Source organism: Molossus molossus, unplaced genomic scaffold (assembly GCF_014108415.1).
Source record: "Molossus molossus isolate mMolMol1 unplaced genomic scaffold, mMolMol1.p scaffold_m16_p_1, whole genome shotgun sequence".
Classification (NCBI taxonomy): Eukaryota; Metazoa; Chordata; class Mammalia; order Chiroptera; family Molossidae; genus Molossus; species Molossus molossus.
In genome coordinates this window covers 172,605,124-172,628,278 of record NW_023425344.1, presented here as the reverse complement: position 1 = coordinate 172,628,278, position 23,155 = coordinate 172,605,124, and the positions used below count along the sequence as shown (strand labels likewise).

Sequence of the window (23,155 nt, the reverse complement as noted above, 5' to 3'; positions counted from 1 at the left end):
GGGTTTCTCCAACTGCAGGCCAACACTCTAACCGCTGAGCCAAGCCGGCCAGGGCCAGAAATGTTCTTTCCATCGTTGTTTTGGGGCTGGACAAGGGCTTCAGAGTTCAAACACCTAGTTCAACCCTCATTTCACAGATGGCCCAATGGTCCTTTATTTGAAGGGCCCAAAACAGTTACACATTTGCTTTTAACTCTACTATTCACTTCTTGTTATTAAAAACTCCTTTCAGCAGAACTTCTATAAAGGGAAATGACAAGATGGATGGACCCTGAGAATATCATTCTAAGCAAAATAAGTCAGACAGAAAAAATCAAGAACCATATAACTTCACTCATGTGGGATATAAAACTGAAAGCAAATGAACAAACAAGAAAAACAAACAAACAAAAACTCATAGACACAGACAACAGCATGGTGGTTACCAGAGGGAAGGGGCTTGAAGAGACAGGAAAAGGGGCAAATATATGGTGACGGAAGATTTGACTTTGGGTGGTAGGTACACAATGCAATGCAATATACAGATAATGTATCATAGAAATGTACACTTGAAAGCTATATAATTTTATTACCTAATGTCACCCCAATAAATTTAGTTTTAAAAAGGGGGAAATGAAGCATCACTATCACAGTCATTTTTAAGCAATTTGCACTTACAGACGTACACTTACAGAGCACATCCCAACCTAACACTTAAGTTTTGTAATCTACAAGGATGACTTAATTGATTATAAACTATAGTGATGACATTCTAAAACTGAGTAGTGTCGCCCAGCCAGTGTGGCTCAGTGGTTGAGCATCGCCCCATGCACCCGGAGGTCACCGGTTCGATTCCTGGTCAGGGTACATGCCCAGGTTGTGGGCCAAATCCCCAGTAGAGAGCATGCAGGAGGCGGCCAATCAATGTTCTCTCTCATCAATGTTTCTCTCTCTCCCTCTTCTTCCTCTATCTCTAAAATCAATAAAGGAAAAATATTTAAAATAAATAAATAAAACTGAGTAGTCTCTTAAAGGCATTTTACATTCAAACATTTTATAAGTGGTAGAACGAGAATGAATTCATGCTTGTTATAAATGTCCCAAATTTAGAAAGAAAACAGAAATTGAAATGGAATGCAAAAGTGTCCCAGTCTTTTTAATGTCACATATTACAGCAGCCCACTTAGAACTTATGTTTAAGGAACTGGAATTTGGGGGGTGGAGTATGACTTTTACAGCCAGGAATGTACAGTGTGGTGAAGTCACACACCTAGACTTTAGGGTATTGGGCAGAAGCCTCAATTCCTAAGTCATTTGGTGGAAAACTTAAAGTCCCTTCTCCATATTTTACTACTGTACTAGTTGTTATCTCAAAGATTAATAAGATACATTTTAAACAAACTAGAAAAGTTTAACAGATCTAAAAAACAAACTACAATTAAATACAGCCTACCCATTTGCTGTATTAGAAAGAGAAAGATATATGCTTGATAGGAAAGCATGAAAAGTACATAATTGTTCTGGGAGAGGAAAAAAACAATTCAGAATTAGTTGTTCTGCTCGTTCATAAACAAAATAATAAATAAATAAATCTCATCCTAGAAGTCAGAAACCTCCAGTTTTAGTATCAATCCCACCACCAACTACTTGGCTCTACCCTTAAAAATGCCTAAATCCACCCAATTATTATTTCTTTTTCTATAAAACTACATTTAATACTTTCTGCCTCTTTCACAGGGAGGTTCTGATAGTCTTTTGAATGGGAGGGCTTATTTCAGATACTACCATGAAGAAGCGCTTTCAGTTCATTTAAGTTATGTTGTTTAATTTATTTCCTCAACATATGAGTAATACATGCTCATAGTAACAAAATAAAAATTGAAAAAAAGTACAAAAGATATAAAAAAAGAAGTTTCCATATAAATTTTTGGAGTGTTCATTCTAGATCTGTGAAATATGTCATTGGTATTTTATTTATTTATTTTTTTTATCCTCACCCAAGGACATTTTTTTTTTTTTTTTTTTTTGACATTTTGTTCAAATAGAGTGGGAGGGGGAGAGAGAGGGAGAAAAATATTGACATGAAAGGGACACATCGAGTGGTTGCCACCCACATGACCCAACCAGGGCTGGGGACAAACTGCAACCGAGGTACGTGCCCTTAGCGGGAACCGAACCCGGGTCCCCTCTCCAGACCTCAGACCAATGCTCTAACCGCTGAGCCAAACTGACCAGGGCTATCATTGGTATTTGAATAGAAATTGCAATCAATCTATAGCTAGCTTTGGGTAGTATGGACATTTAATGATGTCATTTCTTCCAATCCATAAACATGGTACATTCTTCCACTTGTTCCACTTCCTCTATCTCTTTTTTCAACATCCTGTAGTTTTCCAAGTACAGGTCTTTTACCTCCTTGGTTAAGTTTATTCCAAGATATCTATTTTTTGCTGTTGCAATGGCAAAAGGGATTGTTTTTTCAGTTTCTCTTTCAGAGAGATCATTACTGGTGTATAAAAATGCCATCAATTTCTGGATGTTAACTTTGTATCCTGCTACTTTGTTAAATTCATTTAGCAGCTCTAGTAGTTTTTTGGTAGATCCTGTAGGGTATTCTATGTATAATATCATGTCACTTACAAATAGTGACAGTTTTACTGTCTCCTTTCCAATTTGGATGCCTTTTATTTTTTTCTTCTTGTCTGATCACTGTGGCTAGGCCTTCCAGTACTATGTTGAATAAGAGTGGCGAAAGCAGCCCTGGCCAGTTTGGCTCAGTGGTTGGAGCATCAGCTTGTGGACCAAAGAGTTGCAGGTTTGATTCTGGGCAAGGGCACATACCTCGGTTGTGGTTCGGTCCCTGGCCCTGGTCGGGGTCATGTGGGAGGCAGCTAATTGATGTGTCTCTCTCACGTCAATGTTTCTCTCTCTCCCTCCCTCTCACTCTACCTGAAGACAAATGGAAAAATATCCTTTGGTGAGGATTATTTTTTTTTTAAGAGTGATGAAAGTAGACATTCCTGTCTTGTTCCTGTTCTTAAAGGAAATGCTTTTAGTTTTTGCCCATTGAGTATGATATTGGCTTTAGGTTTGTCATATATGGTGTTTATTATTTTGAGGTATAATCCCTCTACTCCCACTTTGCTAAGAATTTTTATCAAAAATGGGTGATTTTGTCAAATGCTTTTTCTGCATCTATTGGTATGATCATGTGATTTTTATCCTTCATTTTGTTAATGTGATGAATCACATTTATTAATTTGCAAATATTGTACCAGCCTTGCATCCCCAGAATAAATCCCACTTGGTCATGGTATATGATCTTTTTCATGTATTGCTGGATCCTATTTGCTAATGTTTTATTGAGGATTTTAGCATCTACGTTCATCAGGGATATTGGCCTATAACTTTCTTTCTTTGTAGTGTCTTTATCTGGTTTTGGAATTAGAATAATGTTGGCCTCGTAAAAAGAGCATGGAAGTCTTCCTTTCTCTTGAATTTTTTTAATAGTTTGAAGAGGACAGGTGTTAATTCTTCTTTGAATGTTTAGTAAAATTCCCCTGTGAAGCCGGCTGGTCCAGGACTTTTGTTTGCTGGGAGTTTTTTGTTTATTGCTTCAATTTCATTAGTTGGTATTTGTCTATTCAGGTTTTCTGATTCTTCCTGATTAAGTTTTGGAAAATTTAAAAAGCTGTGGTATATTTACACAATGGAATACTATGCAGCTATAAAAAAGAAGGCTCTGTTATCCTTTAAGACAGCATGGAGGGACCTGGAGATTATTATGCTAAGTAAAATAAGCCAGTCAGAGAAAGACAAATATCATGACCTCACTTATATCAGGAATCTAATGAACAAAATAAACTCATGAAAAAACTAGAACCAGGGGCATGGAAACACAGAACAGACTGACAAATCTCAGAGGGAAGGAGGGAGGGGGGCGAGATTAACCAAAGAACCTATATGCATATATACATTGCCCATGAACACAGACAATAGGGTGAAGACCTGGGGCAGGGTGGGAACCAGGTGGATGGGGGCAATGGGGGGAAAAAAAGACAGAGACATCTGTAATACTCTCAACAATAAAGATTTTTTTAAAAATAAGAAGTTTCCTTATCCTCATCTCCAAATGTAACCACTACATATGTTTCCTATACAGATCTTCCAGAAATATTCTATGCATAGAGATGAGTATCTTCTTTCCACACAAATGGAATGATACTATACTAACTTTTCTGAAATGTTTCCCTCACTATTGGAAATTTTCCATATCTGCCCCATTCTTTAACAGCTGCATGGTATTCCTCCTCAAGACATATCATCATTTATTTAACCAGTGTTTCTTTTTTCTTAACAGATAAAATGTAGTTTTAAAAAAATCTTTATTGTTGAATGTATTACAGATGTTCCTCATTTTTCCCCCACTGACCCCCTCCTCCCCACTCCCAACTCCCTCCCGCCTTTTACCACACTATTGTCTGTGTCCACTGGTTATGCATATAAGTTCTTTCGTTTATTTCTTCCCACCCTCCAACCCCTTTCCCTTTGAGGTTTGTCAGTCTAGCAATGAATTGGTACTTCTTAATCCCTTCATCTTTTTCACCCATTCCCCCAACACCCCTCCCATCAGGCAGCCAACAAAGTGTTCTCTGTATCTATGAGAATGTTTCTGTTCTGCCTGTTCATTTTGTTTGTAGATTCCATTGTTGATAGATATGTATTCATTGCCATTTTGTTTGTTCATATATTTTATCTTTTTCTTCAAAAAAAACCCTTCATCATTTCATATAATAACGGTTTGGTGGTGATGAACTCCTTTAGTTTTTTCTTGTCTGGGAAACTCTTTATATGGTCATCGATTCTAAATGACAGCTTTGCAGGATAGAGTAATCTTGGTTGTAGGTTCTTCACTCTGAATATTTCTTGCCACTCCCTTCTGGCCTGCAAAGTGTCTTTTGAGAAATCAACTGACAGCCTTATGGGAACTCCCTTGTAGGTAACTAATTGCTTTTCTCTTGCTGCTTTTAAGATTCTCTCTGTCTTAAACCTTTTGCATTTTGATGATGATGTGTTTTGGTGTGGGCTTCTTGGCGTTCATCTTGTTTGGGACTCTCTGTGCTTCCTGGACTTGTATGTCTATTTCCTTCACCAAGTTAGGGAAGTTTTCTACCATTATTGTTTCAAACAGGTTTTCAATTTCTTGTCCTCTCTCTTCTCCTTCTGGCACCCCAAGATGCGAATGTTGGCACGCTTGAAATTGTCCCAGAGGCTCCTTACACTATCCTCATTTTTTTGGATTCTTTTTTCTTTTTGCTGTTCTGATTGGGCGTTTTTTGCTTCCTTATATTCCAATCAATGGTTTGCTTTTTGGATTTACATACTCTACTATTGAATCTGTATAAATTGTTCTTTATTTCAGTTAATGCCTCCTTCATTTCTGACTGTGCATCCATGATTTCTGACTGGTCCTTTTTTATGCTCTTGAGGCCCTCACTAAGTTCACTGAGGTTCTCACTAAGTTCAATGAGCATCCTTATAAGCAGGATTTTGAACTCAGCACCTGTTAGGTTGCTTATCTCCATTTCGCTTAGTTCTTTTCCTAGGGTTTTGTTCTGTTCTTTCATTTGGGACCTGTTTTTTGTCTCCTCATTTTGGCTGCCTCCCCGTGTTTGTTTCTGTGTATTACTTAATGAGAGGTATGGGGCTCGCTGAGACCAGATGCTACTCATTTGAAAGAATTTAGGAAAAACCTGAAGCAGGATCCAAGACAGGCCAATCCTATGGTTAAGCAAGTGGCAACAGCTTGGGTGGGCCTGAAAGTTGGGTGGGGCGGGGCCTCAGGGAATCACCAGGGCGGGGCTACCAATGTGAGCCAGGTTGCTGGAGTCCCAGATATGGGGACTGTCTGCCGCCCCAGGGAAGGGCTCACCGAAGGAACAAAGGCCTCTGACAACAGGTTTGTCCAGGAGAAAGCCCCCTCTCCAGGCCTCGCTCCAGTGCCAAACAGCTCAGTTCTTCCCTGTATGTCTCTGGTGTCCCTCGAGCTGCCTCCCCTCCGAGCTTAGAGGGAGAGAGTCCGATAAGTCCGTGCGCGGGCCCTTTAAGGAGCTGCCTGGGGCTCCAGCCGCTTCAGCTTCCCTGAGCCTCAGTTCCCACTGGTTTTTCCAGCCAGAAGTTATGGGGACTTCTCTTCCTGGCACTGGAACCCTGAGCGGGGCACCTGGTGTGGGACGGGGACCCCTCAGTCCTCAGGAAGGGCCTTCCCAGCCGAGGTATCCTCCTGATTTTTATCCGCCCACGTGGGTGTGGGACCAGCTTCTCGCGCCTCCGCCCCTCCTACTGGTCTCGATGTGGCTGATTCTTTAATTCCGTAGTTGTAGGACTTCCATTCAGCTGGATTTCAGGCAGTTTTGAATGATGGTTGTTCAGTAGTTTAGTTGTAACTTTGATGTGGTTGTGGGAGGGTGGGATGCCACGTTTACCTATGTCTCCATCTTGACCGGAAGTCCCTTAACCAGTGTTTCTTGATAGAGATTTAGGAAATTGTTTCCAAGTTTTCCTTATTTTAAACAACACTGCAATGAACAATTGTCTATGACCAATCATCTACTTGTATTTGCTAGTGTTCAGTAAGATAAACCGCTAAGTATAGAATTGTTGGGCCACAGGCTAAATTTTGGTGTCAAATTGCTTTATTTATTAGTTGTATCAAACCCCACCAAGAGTATTTAAGTTCAGCCAATACTAAATATGATCAATACTTTTTTAAAGAAACATAGGCTTAAAGGTTTTTTTCCTGAATATAGTCTCATTAGAAATTTTTTTTTTTTTTTTTTTTTTGCATTTATCTTCAGATAGAGTGGAGGAAAAGAAGGAAGAGAGAGAGAAACATCAATATGAGAGAGACACATCGAGTGGCTGCCACCCGCATGACCCTAACCAGGGCCGGGGACAAATTGCAACCGAAGTACGTGCCCTTAGCGGGAACCAAAACCGGGTGTCTCTGGTCCACAGGCCGACACTCTAACCGCTGAGCCAAATCGGCTAGGACTAGTCTCATTAGGAAATTTATCACCAAGAAAATTAGTAGGGATTTCTAAATATTTGTAAGCAACCTAATTTATGTTTCTACGGTCTCTTTGAAGCAATAGAGCATATAATTTTCATTCATCAGAAGAAACAAAATTAATAATAATTTTAATACTGAGGCACAAGACATTCTAGAAAGGACAGTACAGGTTGCCACAAACTGAATAACGTTAGCCATCATCACAATGAAGGGCCTTGAAATCATTGCTGTTATTAGCCTAGAATTTCACCATTATGCTAAAAATTTAAATGTCTCTAACTGGATACTTGTCTATGTTCCCCATGGTTTTAAAGATGTTCCTATGATGCTAATATCTTTTACCTAGAATGATGTGTGTAACAATAAAAACATTATGTATAAGAAAAAAAAAAATTAGGCACTGGATATGCCCTGTCCTGAGTTAGTCCTGACCTTCTTTTACAGCATCAAGGAGTACTACTAAAAAGCTGGTGTACTTTAATTTTCCCTGCTAGGTTAAAAAAAGAGAAGAAAAAAGAAAAGGACATTTTCCCAATCCCATTATTCTATACATAGAATAAACACAGCACATTTTTATAAATAAATTCTGGTTTACATTGAACAAAAATCTACTCTTGCCAACTCATCACTAACAGTTTAAGAAATAGTTAAGACAAAAATAAACACTAAAATTACCTATGGAGTCCAACATTTCAAATATCATAATAAAAACACAGAATTATATAATCGGTTTTTTTAAAAAACTATATAATAATTGACAAAATATTCAAAAGTAAAAAGTGGCAAAGGATCCAAAGTATAGACAAAATAATCGAGCTTGAATAATATATAAAACAAATGAGTTTAAAACAGAAAGGAGAATAAAATAGTGAAAAGATTCTATAAATATAAGGCTCTGGGTACCATAATTCCTGTTTCAACTCACAGTTTAGAATATCTGTTGTTTGCATTAAATCAGAAAGTTTAATAGACTTCAAACAAGGATAATATAAAATCTACTGTGAATTAAAGCTCTTGTATAAATCTGGCCCTTGGGAGAGCAATCATGTTTTAGTTACTGAGCTTTCAACCACCAAAAGAAAGATATTTCAACTAATGCAACAGAGGCAAATGAAACAGAAAGGGCTTTCCTGGCCCGAACTCCCAAAATGGTACTGCCTAAAAACAGACTCTCTCTAGCTTGCCCCATCTACCTGCTAAATGCCTTTTAAATGTTCTCTCTCATTCAACAAATAGTTATTGAACTCTACGGAAATCACAGAGCTGTATCACGTATGGGCCTTCAAGTAGCTTACAATTAATGAAGGAGACAGGTAAGAAGTTAAGTAATTAACTATAATAAAATGAGGAATGAAAATAAGTGCTGCATTTATAAAATGCAACATCGCTAACTGAGGAAAACCAGGAGCTTCACAGAGAAAGGTGGCCCGTGAAGACAAGGTTTTGAAAAAATGGAAACTATAAAAAATGTAACAGTAGAGTTTGGGTTGCAATCTAGGGAATTATGGCTAACTTAGGCAGAAAAGGAATTTACTAAAAGAATTTCAGGTAGTTCATAAAATTGATGAGAATTCTAGAAGGCTGGAGGTTGGGGGATGGGAACAAGCAGGAAATGGGAATCTGAGAACTCAGCCACAGTAACATAAGAGAAATACACTAATTAGGATGCCATGGTAACTGCCATAATGAATCTCTAATTCTCTACATCTATATGTCATTGCCTCGAGATTCAAAGCCTAATAAAGGATGTTACTGGGTCAATGAGCAAAATTTCAATAAGGTCAGATAAGAATATTGTATTAATGTCAATTTCCTGATTTTGACAATTGTGCTATGGTTATGTAAGAGATTTCCTTTTTGGGGGGAAATACATACCTAAATGTTTAGGGGTAAGTTGAAATCATGTCTACCATTTCCTCTTAAAGATTTTTTAAATTTTTATTTAAAAAATAATAGTGTGGCCTTGGCCGGTTTGGCTCAGCGGTTAGAGCGTCAGCCCACAGACCAGAGAGTCCTGGGTTCGGTTTCTCTTAAGGTCACGTACCTCGGTTGCGGTTCGTCATCACGTCCCCGGCCACAGTTGGGGTTGTGTGGGTGGCAACCAGTCGATGTGTCTCTCTCATGTAGATGTTTCTCTCTCTCTCTCTCTTCCTTCCTCTTTCCTCCCACTCTATCTGAGGATAAACGCAAAAATGTCCTCAGGTGAGGATAAAAAAATAAAAATGAAAGTAATAGTGTGCACCCGGCCAATGTGGCTCAGTGGTTGAGGGTCAACCATGCACCAAGAGGTCACTGGTTCGATTCCTGGTCAGGGTACATGCCCAGGTTGTGGGATGATCCCCAGTGCGGGGCATGCAGGAGGCAGCTGATCGATATTCTCTCTCGTCAGTATTTCTATCTCTCTCTCCCTCTCCCTTTCTCTCTCTCTCTCCCTCCCTTCCTTCCTCTCTCTCTAAAATCAATAAAGAAAGAAAATTTTTAAATAAAGAAAATAAATAATAATAGTGTGTGTGTATGTGGAAAGAGAGACGGAAGAAGGGACAGGTACTTGGCCTGTGCAAACTAAAATGATCATCTGAGGAACTGGAAGGTAGGATTCTAATCAGTGTGTTAGACTCCAAAATACGCATTATTGACCATCGTGTGAAATCTCCCCCTGAAAGAAAGATTTTTAAAAACACAGGTGGGTGGAAAAGATGAGAGAAAAAAAAGGCAGACAGACAGGCAAAAAGTAGAATACTTAGTAGGTTTGGGAAGTTATACCCTAATTATTCACTTGTCTGTAAACTTATATGATTGACCACCTTGACCATGATTCTCCAACTCTAAGACAGGCTTTCGGATCTCCCACTCCACATGCATCGCCATGGTGCCCCCACCAGGCAGACGCTCACCCTCAAGCTTCCACAGCACTTGCCTCCTCCCCACCCTGCCCACCAAGAAGCCAAGTGGAAAACAGGTGAGGTGCAGACCTCAGCCCCTCTCCCTACCACCTCTATCTAATTTCAGTCTACTTCCACATTGTTAAATGAAAAACAAATCAGCTTGTCTGCTCAATGTCTCCTTCCAATGTGTGAAAAATACGTGCTCTTCAAACAATGTTTTCTGGTCACCTCTTAATTCAATGATTCTCTTGGCTGTAAAGAAGAGAAAAACACTTTTTAAAACTTAATAGGAATTGTTCTACAAAATCATTGACATTAAAAAGCAGCAGCAAACCAAAACATAACCTGGAACTAGGTGGAGAACAGTAAGGAATCAATGTAATGCCCCAGTAAGTTAATTGATAGCTTCTATAGACTAGAAATAATTGTGTCAGTATGGTCTTTATTTCTCCCTTTGATGTGTCAAAGTGCATCTGGAAATAGTGACATCTAAATAGAAAACACCTTTACAATCCTCTTTTTTTTTGTTTTAATTTTTTTTTCCTTTATTGATCCTAGAGAGAGAGGAAGGAAGAGGGAGAGAGAGATAGAACCATCGACGAGAGAGAACATCAACTGGTCACCTCCTGCATGCCCCCCACTGAGGATTTGGCCCACAACCTGGGCATATGCCCTGACCAGGAATCAAACCAGTGACCTCTTGGTACATGGGTCAATGCTCAACCATTAGCCACACCAGCCAGGAGCCATATCGGCCAGGCATTACAACTTTATTTTATTTATTTATTTATTTATTTTTAAATCCTCACCTGAAGATATATCTTCAGATAGAGTGGGGGAGAGAGAGGAAAACATTGACGTGAGGGAGACACATTGATTGGTTGTCTCTGCACGACCCTAACCAGGGCTGGGGACCAAACCGCAAGCAAGGTACATGCCCTTGACCAGAATCAAACCCGTGACTCTTTGGTGTGCGGGTGGACGCTCTAACCACTAAGCCAAACTGGCCAGGGCCAAAGGGGTAATTTTAAATATAGGTACACATGTTGACCAAGTATAATTCTAAAGACCAAGTAACAAGTCTTTTTGCAAATCTGGTTAAGTTCCAATTCCTTGCTCGCAACAAAACTGAAGGAGGGCCTAATCTGGTTGTCAGCTCACACATCATTAAAATGTCTTATAATAATGACTTTGGCATATAATTAGAAAGATATTCAAAGAACTGAGTGACACATATAATGAAACTCCAACCACTGCCATCTACCAATGTTCGTCAGTGCTTACATCTATGAAAACAAAAAGGAGGGAAAGAACTGATGCTGAACCCTGCCTCATTCAGGCATAAGTCATACTCATCTATGGAGACCTAACCGAACTCATTAGGGAAAGTGAGAGCATTTACAATAAAACTACCTTTGTGTGGTAACTGCTTTTCAAAATAAATTGTATATTAATCAATGCGATCTTAATTCAACGTAAAGAAAAAATTATACTACGGTAATGTTTGTAATCAAATTTGTTACAGGGAAGCAGAAAAGGTGATCACGAAAATATTTTCAAGTTTGAAAAGACAGGGAGGGGCAAAAGTAGGTTTACAGTTTTTTAAATGAAAAAATAATTACTAAATAATATAAGAATAAACTGTTTCGCATACTCACAACTGTAAGCCTCTTTTTGCCTCAGCCTGCATATTATACTGAATTAAGTTCTGTGGTAGATATAGAATTAAAACACAAGTTAAAAAGAATAAGGGATAATGTGAATCTTCTCACTGCTGAAGAGTTTATTTTATGTGATTCTTAAATGAATGATGGTGAATATGAAATCACTAGAGTACTTAGACTCTATCCAGGTATAACAATGATGTGACCGTTATATTTAATATGTCAATATGTACAACATGCTGGAAATTTTATATTCAGAAACTATCTGAACCAATGATTTTGTTTTATTAATTTCTCTTGTTGTTATTATTAACCCTCACTTGAGGATATTTTTCCATTGATTTTTAGATAGAGTGGAAGGGAGGGAGATAAACATCGATGTGAGAGACACATTGATTGGCTGCCTCCCACATGACCCTGACCAGACCGGGATCAAACTTGCAACCTAGGCACGTGCCCTTGACCAGGAATCGAACCCGAGACCCTTCAGTCCAAGGGCCGACACTCTAACCACTGAACAAAACAGCCAGGGCTGAACCAGTGATTTTAAAATGTTAGATATAAACATTAAAGTACAACATCATACATAATTTATCAAATATATTTCAGGCAGAAAACGAGCAGAAAGTTTTTTTTTTATCCTCACCCGAGGACATTTTTCCATTTTTTGTTCAGGTAGAGTGGGAGGGAGAGAGAGGAACAGAGAGAGAGAGAGAAACATCGATGTGAAAGGAACACATCGAGTGGCTGCCACCCGCACAACCGACCAGGGCCGGGGACAAACTGCAACCAAGGTACGCGCCCTTAGCGGGAACCGAACCCGGGTCTCTCCGGACCGCAGGCCGACGCTCTAACCGCTGAACCAAACCGGCCAGGGCGAGCAGAAAGTTTTAAGAATCAGTTAGCTGTGTCGATAATGGAACTCTGTATATGAAATGACGGTCAGTAGGAAAAGCAAACCTCAAAACAGTACCCATTAGAAAGGATAAGGATGCCAAACAGTGACAGTGTCTGAGCAGTGGTTTGCAAGGGCAGGGGAGATGGTCAATTCCATGGACTTTGAAGAGGTAATCTTAAAAATCTTTTGGGACACTTAAGCACATTCAACTTCTAACCAAAAAAGCTTCCGTCTTTCTTTAAAGAAACAAAAGAAATATAGTCTAGAGGCTTCTTTTACTGAGTGAAACAGTAGCAATAGAAATGTCAAATGTCCAATCCTCAGGCAAAGGATTTACACTGTTGTTTGTAAAGCAAAAATATGATCAGGAAAAAATGCCTCCAACTTCTACCCTCCTTAATGCAGCTATAAACAGCTACCTTATCTTATATTAGACATAAATTCTTAAAACAACCCACCATATAAACATGGAGCGAGAAGCAAAGATCTGCCCGCATCCACAGTAGCTAACTGTGGCATCAGTACTACCTTAAGCCTTACTACCATATTGAAAGAGCAGGAAAAAACAGATATGTGAAAAGCATCCCTCAACAGTCCCCCACACATCCCCTTTTCAAATCCCAAAGTCCCTCCAGAGGCAGTTGAGGGTAGTCCTTGAAAGAACAGGTCCTGGAGCCAAAATGTCTGAGTTGAATCCAGGCTTTGCAATTTTCTGGCTGAGTGATCAATCATAACTCCTCCTAAGTGTAGGCTGTCTCACTGTGCCTCAGTTTTCTCATCTCCTATCAAGTGCTCAATAATTATGAGTTACTATCATTAACTACAGGGAGGAAGGGGGAGGGTGGGCAAAGAAAGCCATTAGGCCTTGGCTTTCTCTTCGCTAATAGCTCATCAAAAAGATGACTATCATACTAACAAACCCTAGCATTTTGGATTTATTTTTAAGTTACTGATTGCATCAAGTACATCATGCTTCCAGCAGGTACTCAATGAAGATAATTAACTTTATGATAAGCTTACCCACACTCTGCAGACTTGGTGTTCAGACCATCTGCAGGAGGACTGGTTTAAGAGCAAGAGACTCACAGATGCTATGTACTCAACTAAGTTACCTTGGAGTATTATGTATCTAAAAGTTGTTTTATCTAGTTTTATTTTGTCTTGTTTTCCATTTATAAGCCACTATACATCATGGTCTAAAGTAGAAAGCAAAGGCTATAAACAGTATTAAATTCCAGAGTTAGGCAACTGGTCCTAACACAGCTAAAATTCTATTATGAATTTTTTTTTTCTTTCTGGTCATTTCGATTAATCTCCATTTGGGGCACAAATGCACCATGGGATAGGAGAATAAAGAGGCAATCAATTTTGTCCCATTTACCAATAATACTATTCTTAACAAGCCTAAACATAAGCAGTACTTCAGAATCTGAAAGTGGAAGGGATTTGAGAGGTCACCCACCCAAACCAAAAGGAGGAAATAATCTTTCCCACATCTCTTCATCCAGCTTTGCCTACAAATGCAGTGGTGGTGGTAACAGTGGTGGTGGCTGCAGCTGTTTCTACGTGCCCGGCTCTGTGCCACGCACTCATCTGCACTGATACATTGAATCAAACTGAAGTGAGAAAATCCTAAAAGAAAATATAAGATGGAATTTTAAAAACCATTCCGAAAAAGATAAAAGCCTAAAATTTTGATGGAATGGGTTACAACATTAGCACAAATAAAAAGAATTATTGTTCGTCCTCTAAATGATAGACCATCATTTTACTCAATTTAGTTCAACAGAGGTAAATAAAACAGAAGCACCTTCATTCACTCACTTCAACAAGTTAAAGACTCTTGTTATTAAAGTCTTTTGTGCCAGACACTTTAGTACGTCCCAAAGTACCATTACTATTATTAGTAGTAGAACGTGATCCCTGCAGCAAAGCAGTGTCTACTTTGTTCTCAGTAAATCGGTGACTGATTCACAAAAATGTAAGAGAGAGAACTTAGTGGAGTTAAGGGCAGCTTGGTGTAAATTCCACCTCTGCCACTAGCTGAGACAGCTTAGGCAAGTCACTTAACCTGTAAAACTGAAGATGTTACATATATTTGTACATATAAAATAAAGTTGTTTAAATAACTTTAAGTTGTTTAAATAACGTTAAGCTGTTTTATCTTGCCCTGGCCAGTTTGGCTCAGCGGTTAGAGCGTCGGCCTGCGGTCCGGAGAGACCCGGGTTCGGTTCCCGCTAAGGGCACGTACTTCGGTTGCAGTTTGTCCCCGGCCCTGGTTGGTCGTGCGGGTGGCAGCCACTCGATGTGTCCCTTCACGTTGATGTTTCTCTCTCTCTCTCCTTCCTCTCTCTCCCTCCCACTCTATCTGTACAAAAAATGGAAAAATATCCTCGGGTGAGGATAAAAAATAAATAAAAATAAAAATAATAAAATAAAATATAAAATAAAATAAAATAAAAAATAAATGAAAAAATATCCTCCAGTGAGGATTAATAAAACAAAAGTTGTTATAAAGTTTTATATATAAATAATGTTGTTATAAAGGTAAAATGTGATATATAGTGCACGCTAGATTGGTCTGAGTGTCCTTCATTTCCTGATAAGCTGACCCTAAGAATTTCTGCATATCTCACTCAAATTTAACCTGTTACCTACTTTGATCCTAACAAGGTTAAGTATGTTACCCTTTAAATTTTTTTTCCCAATTCTGTACGTCTATATACAACTACTATCTTCAAGAACGTCTTACCTACTGAGCCCTTAAGATATTGCAAATATTTGTTACAGAAAATGTTGCCTCAATCCAAAAAAAATGTTTAGCCTGTGCACAGAATAATTCAAATCATAAAGAATTTTTTACTGTAAATGTTAAAATAACAGCAGAACAGCTCATAAAAAGACAATAATCTAATTCCTTTAGCTGGGTTATCACTGGGATATCATTCCCTGCTGCCATCTCTAAGAAATTTCCTTATAAATATGTAACAATGACCGATTCATCATATTGCTCCTGAAATTCAGATCTGATTACTGAAACATTTACCGATGGAAAATTCAAAACGACGAAGGCCAATGATCTGATTCCTACACATATACAATTAAAGAAAACTGTACTATTTAGAGAGAGAGAGAGAGAGAGAGAACTATGCATCTGATCCCATCCCCAAGTACTATGAGCCCAGTCCATCGGGGGCATTCTTTCATTCAATAAACATTTATTATGCGCCTACACGTGCCAGGCATTGCACAGTGAACACAACAAAGATCCCCCCAAAAGAGAGTCCCTTCTCTCCCAATACAGGAATGTCTCCCCGTGATGTAAGGCTGCCCAAGTCCTAACTACTGAAGAGCAAGCCCTGGCCTCACCCCCACCCCACCGGGACCCCACCCGAACCCAGCGGCCCCAGGCTTGCAGCCCGGACACAGCCTCGGCCCCTGGGTTCTTCACCGCCACAGTCCTGGACCCTCGGACTTGACAGTCGGGCTCCACCCGGCCAGGAGGGGCGAGGGGCGCACCCCGGGCCGCGACACGTGCACAGCCGGCGCGCGCCCCCGCCCCCGCCCCTTCGCCCGTCCTGCGCAGGCGCCGTCGTGCGGCTCGCCCGCGCCCCGTACTCGTACGCCGCTGGCGGCCGGGACCCTACTAGCCCCGGCTCCGCGCGGTCCCGGCACCACCAACCATCGCCTCTTACCGGCGCTGTGGCTCCGGCGTCCCGGCCTCCCGGCTCCCGGCGGCCGCCCCGCTGGGCGCCTCCTCCTCGGCCTCCGCGGCCCCCACGAAAGCCCCGACCGCGGCCCCGGCGTCCGCCTCCGTCCCCGCCGCCTCTCGCCACCGCCGCTGCGGCTCCCGCCCTCTCGCGGTCACGGTCGCGATCCCCGCCGGGCCGGTCATGGCTGGGCCGGCGTCCGCGGCCGCCCCGAGCTCCGCGGTCCGCCTGCATCTGGCCGCTGCCGGCGGTGCTGAGCGAGCAGGAGCCGGCGCGGAGACGCCCTGGCCCCACCGGAAACGGGTCGCTCGGCGGGGCCGCGAGCGCGGGCCTCAGGTGGCTGCAGCGCGGCCTGCGGGCCGGGTGGAGGCCGGGGGCGGGGCGGCCGGGCCGCAGGTGGGGCCGGAACCGGCTGGGGAGGGCTGCGGGCCCAGATGAGGGCCCGACCGGTGCGGACCGGCTGGGCGGGGGTGGTCGGGGAAAGGACAGGCGTTAGAACGGCTTGTATAGTATAAACTCGTTTTCGTTAGGAAGGGAGGAAAGTGAAAGAAAGAAATATGGGTATATTTGCGTAAAAAAGTGTATGCCAAAATGTTAGGTGGTTAACTGGGGGGTGAGACTTAGATCGAGTTAATTTTTCGAATGTGATTACTAAGGATAAATATAATTTTTTAAATGGTGCTGAACTCGGGGTTCAAGAGGAGGCATCGCGGAAAGGCGGGGTGCGGGTGGACTGCAGCAAGCCGCTGGGAGGAGCGAGACCCGTTCAACACTGGTAGATGAATAGACCGGGCTTCGAAGCCCTCGAGAGAATTTTCGTAGAAGTGACTAGTGTAGTTCACTCTTACTGAGCACATACATGAGCACTCAGTTCTCTAACAGCCCTGTTACCCTGTTCGGCAGATGAGGAAACAACCCTAGAGGAGTGAAGGCATCTCATCAGAGGGTAGTGATGGAGCTAGCATTCCAACTCACTGCAGCCTATTCGTGTCTCACCCCCTAGAAAGCTTTTGAGACTCATCCATGTTTTATTATTTCAGGTTTTGTTTATTTTTATGCCTAAATAGTAGTCCATGTTATGGATCAGTCTATATTTTTAATCAAGGGGAAGAAGAGCAATTAGTTATATAGACACGTTGGAACCATTTTTAACTTTGTATTACAGAAACCACATCAAAAATAAAAACAAAACCCAAGGGTTTAAACATCCATCATCCAATCAGCTTTGCAAAACAAGTGTTTTCTGCCTTCTATCTTTTCTGGCCTTTAACATTTGTGTGTGTGTGTGTGTGTGTGTGTGTGTGTGTTTACACACTTCATTGCTTCAGTTCTCTGTCAGGCACAGTGTTAGGTCCTGAAGATTCAAAACAAAAACAAAAAATTATCTCTGCTCACTTCCCACAAGATACTCCTGTAAACACATGATTGCAGTAGTGTGCTGAGTACAGCGAGAGGTTCAAGGTGAAGGTCCAGGGGAAGAAAATTTAAACTTAAGTGAGTAGTTGCCCAAAGCTTCATGAGAAAGAGACCCTTAAAGCCAGGGCCTGAGGGTTGAGCAGGAGTTTGTCTGGTTAATATGTGGAAATAGGGGAGCTTTCCAAGCAGAGAGAACCTCTGAGAAAGGTGTGTAAACTGGAGAGAAATTCAGTCTTAAACGTAGTAATACAGCACTTACTATGCACCAAAGGCCATTCTAAGTTCTTCCCACAAAGCACTTCATTTAAACCTCACAGGAGGCCGATATAAGGTTGCACTAGTGTCCCTACTTTACAGATGAAGGCTCTAAGACAAATATTGACTTTAAAAAAATCACACAACTGGTAATGGGATGATTGGAACCCAGGGCAGTCTGGCTTCAGTCTTGCTCTTATTCTGTGGAAGACAATTAGAATTATAGGCAGAGCTGTTTGGAAACCACTGGAATAATCTAGGCCACAAATTGTTGGGGCCTGAATTAAGTTGAGAGCCAAGGAGGCCGATAAAATGACAGAGAATGACAGAATTAGCAGGACTTCATGTCCAGTTGTAAGTGCAGGGGGTTGAGAAGTTAGGGTTGATGCCCAGGTTTCTTATTTGGCCGACCAGGTAGTTGATGCCATTAGTCAAAGAGGGAATGCAGAGTTAGAGGAGACAATGATGTCAGGATACTAGTATTTTTTAACATTGTATTCTGTATTTTAATGTGTTGCTTTTTTGTCTTAATAACATTTTGGTCAGTAGACATTTATTTTTCACACATTTCTTCCATGTTTCTTATCCTTTCCCTCTCTACTCTTCTCTGGCCTTTCATTTTTATTCCTCCAGGCCCTACTTTCCTCCCCACATAGTCTTTTTTCTTCATTGTCTCTACTTGTAAAATTAAGACTCACTGTGGCATTCATGATTAAATTATTCATCCCATGCTAATAATTCCACTGCTAGAGAAACACTAAACAACAGAAAGATGGGAGGAGTAGAGAAGATTGTATCCTTTTCTCTGCACACTATAAAGGAGCTAACAGAAGATACAGACAGATATGAATAGTATTTTTAAGAATGCAGTGGACAACCTGGCCCCCCAGTCCTGTGAGGCCAGGAATGATAATGGTTTGGTACATCGTTTCATCCTAATTCTATAGTCAGTGACAAAGTTAATAACTTGAAATGGGCCATGGTGGAAACTGTTACACCATAGAAATTGGCAAACTTCTGCCAAGCAGGGCTTTGTTGGGAATGGGGGGCAGGAACAGGTTGTTAAATTTCAAGCACCCCTTTGATTTGGGCTTTCATCAAGATGAACATCCACATATTCACCTCATGCCAGACATTTGCACAAATCAAGAGTTTCTCATCTTTGGTACACTTAGGGCTGGATAATTTTGGGAGGTGGTAGCTTGTCTTGTGCATTAATGTTTAAGAGGATCCCAGCCTCTACCAGGCAGTAGTCCCCCCTTATCCACAGCGAGTATGTTACAAACCCCCAGTGAAAGCCTGAAACTGGAGAGTACTGAACCCTATATATACTGGGGTTGTTTCTGTACATACATACCTATGATAAAGTTTTAATTTATAAATTAGACAACAATAATAATAAAGCAATTATGATAATATACGGTAATAAAAGTTATTTGAATGTGTCTCTCAAAATACCTTATTGTACTATACTCACCTTTTCTCGTAAAGGAAGCACTTTCCGGCTTACTTGGCATATCCGAATTGCCAGCATCACTATTGTGCTTTGGGGCCATCATTAAGTAAAACTAGGGTTACTCAAATACAAGCACTGCACTACCACAATAGCCAGTCTGATAACTCGGCTCCTAAGTGACAAGGGGCTGGTAGCATATACAGCAAAGACACCTGAACAAGGACGATTCGTGTCCTGGGTGGGAAGGAGCCGGATGATGAGTGATTTATCATGCTACTTAGAATGGCATGAAATTTAAAACTTATGAATTGTTTATTCCCGGAGTTTCCCATTTAGTATTTTCGGACTGCAGTTGACAGTGGTTAACTGAAAGCAGAACTGCAGATAAAAGGGACTTCTGTAGTTGCTACCCACCAGCAACCCTGCCTCCTCTAGTTGTGACGAAGGTGTCTTCAGACATTGCCAAAAGTCCTGAGCAGCAAAATCACCCTGGATAAGAACCACTAGCACAGATGGATTTAATATGTAGCTGTTCTTTCTTTTTTTTTTTTTTTTTTTTTTGATATTTTGTTCAGATAGAGTGGGAGGGAGAGAGAGAGAGAGAAACATCGATGTGAAAGGGACACATCGAATGGTTGCCACCCACACAACCCAACCAGGGCCGGGGACAAACTGCAACCGAGGTACATGCCCCTAGCGGAAACCGAACCCAGGTCTCTCGGGACCGCAGGCCGATGCTCTAACCGCTTAACCAAACCGGCCAGGGCTAATATGTAGCTGTTCTTAAAGAAGCCTCCAAAATTGTGAGGTTACAAAGATCAGTGGGTTTCAGATTAAGCCAACTTTATTAAGACACATTCACTCTGCTTGATACTTTTCACTTAGTCAATTTAAGACTCATCAGTTTGAAAGGTATTATATGCTTGTTTTACAGGTGGCCTTCTTTGTGGATAGTGAGAGCTAACATTTAACATTTAACATTTAACATTTACTTTGTGCCTGGTGCTATTCTAAGCACTTTATTCATACTAACTCATTTAATCTTCATAATATTCATGAGGTAAATTTTGTGTGTGTATATATATATTCATATACATATATATATGTGTATACATATATACACACACACACATATTGTTGTTAATCCTTACTTGAGGATGTTTTTCCATTGATTTTTAGATAGAGTGGAAGGGAGAGAGAGAGAAAAAAACATCGATGTGAGAGAGACACAGTGATTGGTTTCCTCCTGCATGACCCTGACCAGGGCCAGGATTAAACCTGCAGCCCTTTGGTCTGAGGGCCAATACTCTTAACTCCTGAGCCAAACTGGCCAGGGCAATTATTACTATACCTATTTTACAGATAAGAAAACTGAGTCACAATGGAGTTAAATAATTAGCTCAAGCTAATAAGTAATATAACTGGGATTCACACCCAGACACTCTGGTTTCAGAATCTGCGTCCTTAAGTTTATGCTGTAGATGCCATCAGAAGTTCAGGAACTATGTTATTTCCCCTCCCCCATTCTATTAATTCAAGGTTTCTTTCCATTCAACCAGTAATGTTTATGGTATGGAGGATCTGTGGTCCCCTGCTAACACTTCCTAATTGGAGGACAACACTAGTGGAAGTTCTCTTAACCAGATGTTAAGTATGCTCCCTCATTTGATTCTGATCTACGTGGAAAAGATGTCTGTCATCAGGGATGAAAACGCCATACAGGTACCTCCTGCATTGGAGAAACCAGAGACTTTTTGATTTGGTAAATGACAAAGAAAAGGAAGATTATCTGCTTTTGCTGTTACTCCATAGTCCTGATTTTAAACATATGCCATTGCACGAATAAAAAATTCGATTTTCCCTTAGGTAGTATTTATGAGATAACAAAACAAAGTCCTGAATTACATAGGTAGCTCCTTAATAAACTAAACTATGCTTTTTGCATTTTTAAAATATATATGACCTAATTTTTGTTTAAAAGAAGCCAATTATTTAAGGCAATATTTCTCAAAATATGACCCAGCAACATGATAGCATCTGGGAACTGATAGAAATGCAGAAGCTCAGGCCTCACCCAGACAGAAACTCTGGGGATGAGGCCCAGCAGTCAGCGGCTGAACAAACCATCCGTCAGGCAATTCCAAAGCTGCCCAAGTTTGAGGTCCTCTGTCTCAAGGTAGTTTTTGAGCCTTGAAGCAACACAAGAAAACTCATAATCCTAGTCCAAGGCCACAGATTTTATAAACTCTCACTGTTTGATAAAAGTAGATGTTAATATAGGACTTAAGGCATTGGCAGTGTGCTCAGTTGGTTAGTGTCATCTAAGTTGTGGGTTTGACCCCCAGTCAGGGCACATATAAAAATCAACCAGTGAATGAATAAATAAGTGAAACAACAACTTGATGTTTATCTTTCTCTGTCTCTAAAATCAATAAATTTCAAATTTTTTTATTTCTTCATTGATTTTAGAGAGAGGAAGGGAGAGGAAAAGAGAGAAACATCGATGAGAGAGAACATGGATTGTCCACCTTTTGCATGCTCCCCACTGGGTGTTTGGCCCACAATGGGGGCATGTGTTCTGACTGGGAATCAAACTGGTGACCTCTTGGTGCATGGGTCAATGCTCAACCACTGAGCCACACCGGCCGGGCTCAATAAATTTTTTTAAAAAGGACTTAAGCATTGTTCCCTACAAATATAATTTTCATGTAACAAGTTCATCTTCCTGGTTTTTCTCTTGGTAGACAAGCAGACTGTCTACAGTTTAGTTGATTTCTGATGCTTAGAATATTAGCAATTCAAACTCAAAAACTCTGATATGGTTCTCTAAAAGATATGTTTTTATTCGCTATGTTTTTGAATGGCCGCATCCACTGTGGAGGGGTGCTCCCCAGCTCCAGGGGAGGGACTTTGGCAGAAGTGATTGTATTGGCCAGAATCCCAGCCTATAACCTGGTAAAGATGCAAGTGAACCACCTGTCAGGTCACAGGTGCTTCGGCCTCTAGATCTGGGGTCAGGCGGAGAACTCCCAAAAATGACAGAGCAAACATCTAAGATACAAAATTCACAACTTGATCCCTTCTCTCTGCTTCCATATTCATGCTCCTGTGCTGACCTTGGCTTTGATTTCACGGAGACCAGAAGCAATCTAAAAAGAATTTCCACCACTGTCATTACCACAGCTCACAGCCTACCCCCATGTGTACCCTTATTCTCTGCTCCTCTCCTGTTACTACAGAGGGCTCTGCTCCAGGGCGAGGCCAGTGCCTCTGTCACTGCACTAGGTCCTGTGCCTGCTCACCACCCCCCCCCCCCCAGGACATCTCTGCCGCAGCTGCCCCTACCATCAGGTTGTACCTTCCAATGGACCATTCACATTAGCATACAAACATGTTATATTTCCACATCCCAATCCACTTTCTGCCCCATCTCTCCACTCCCTTTTATAGCCAAGCTCCTCAGAAGAGTCATCAATAGCACTGGCTCCAATTCTCCCATTCACTCTTCAATCCACACGCCAAGGTTTTCATGCTACCCCTTCACCACAGTGGCTTAGGGTTCACTCTGATCTCCATATAACTAACCAATAGGCAGATCTAACTCCTAGTTCTTGTTTTATCAGCCCCTTTGATGCAGCTGATCACTCCATCCTCCTTGAAACATTCTCTTATTGTCACTTCCAGTAAAACATGCTATCCTTAGGAATTCAAATATGAATATATAATGCACGCCAGTAAGCCTGTTGGGAAGACTTGGACAATACCGTCAAAAGTTCTGGACTTCCAGATTCTCACATAAACCCAATTGTGGCAGTACTTT

General features: G+C 41.1%; 1 protein-coding gene across 1 annotated transcript in view; it reads right to left on the bottom strand.

Moving 5' to 3' along the window:
- The window catches only part of AVEN (apoptosis and caspase activation inhibitor), a 168,754-nt gene extending 152,312 nt beyond the window's left edge, over positions 1-16,442 (bottom strand). The window contains exon 1 of the mRNA XM_036245644.1: positions 16,194-16,442. Within this exon, the coding sequence (XP_036101537.1) occupies positions 16,194-16,442 (249 nt within the window). The remainder of the gene's footprint in view (positions 1-16,193) is intronic.
- Between the last annotated feature and the right edge of the window lie 6,713 nt (positions 16,443-23,155).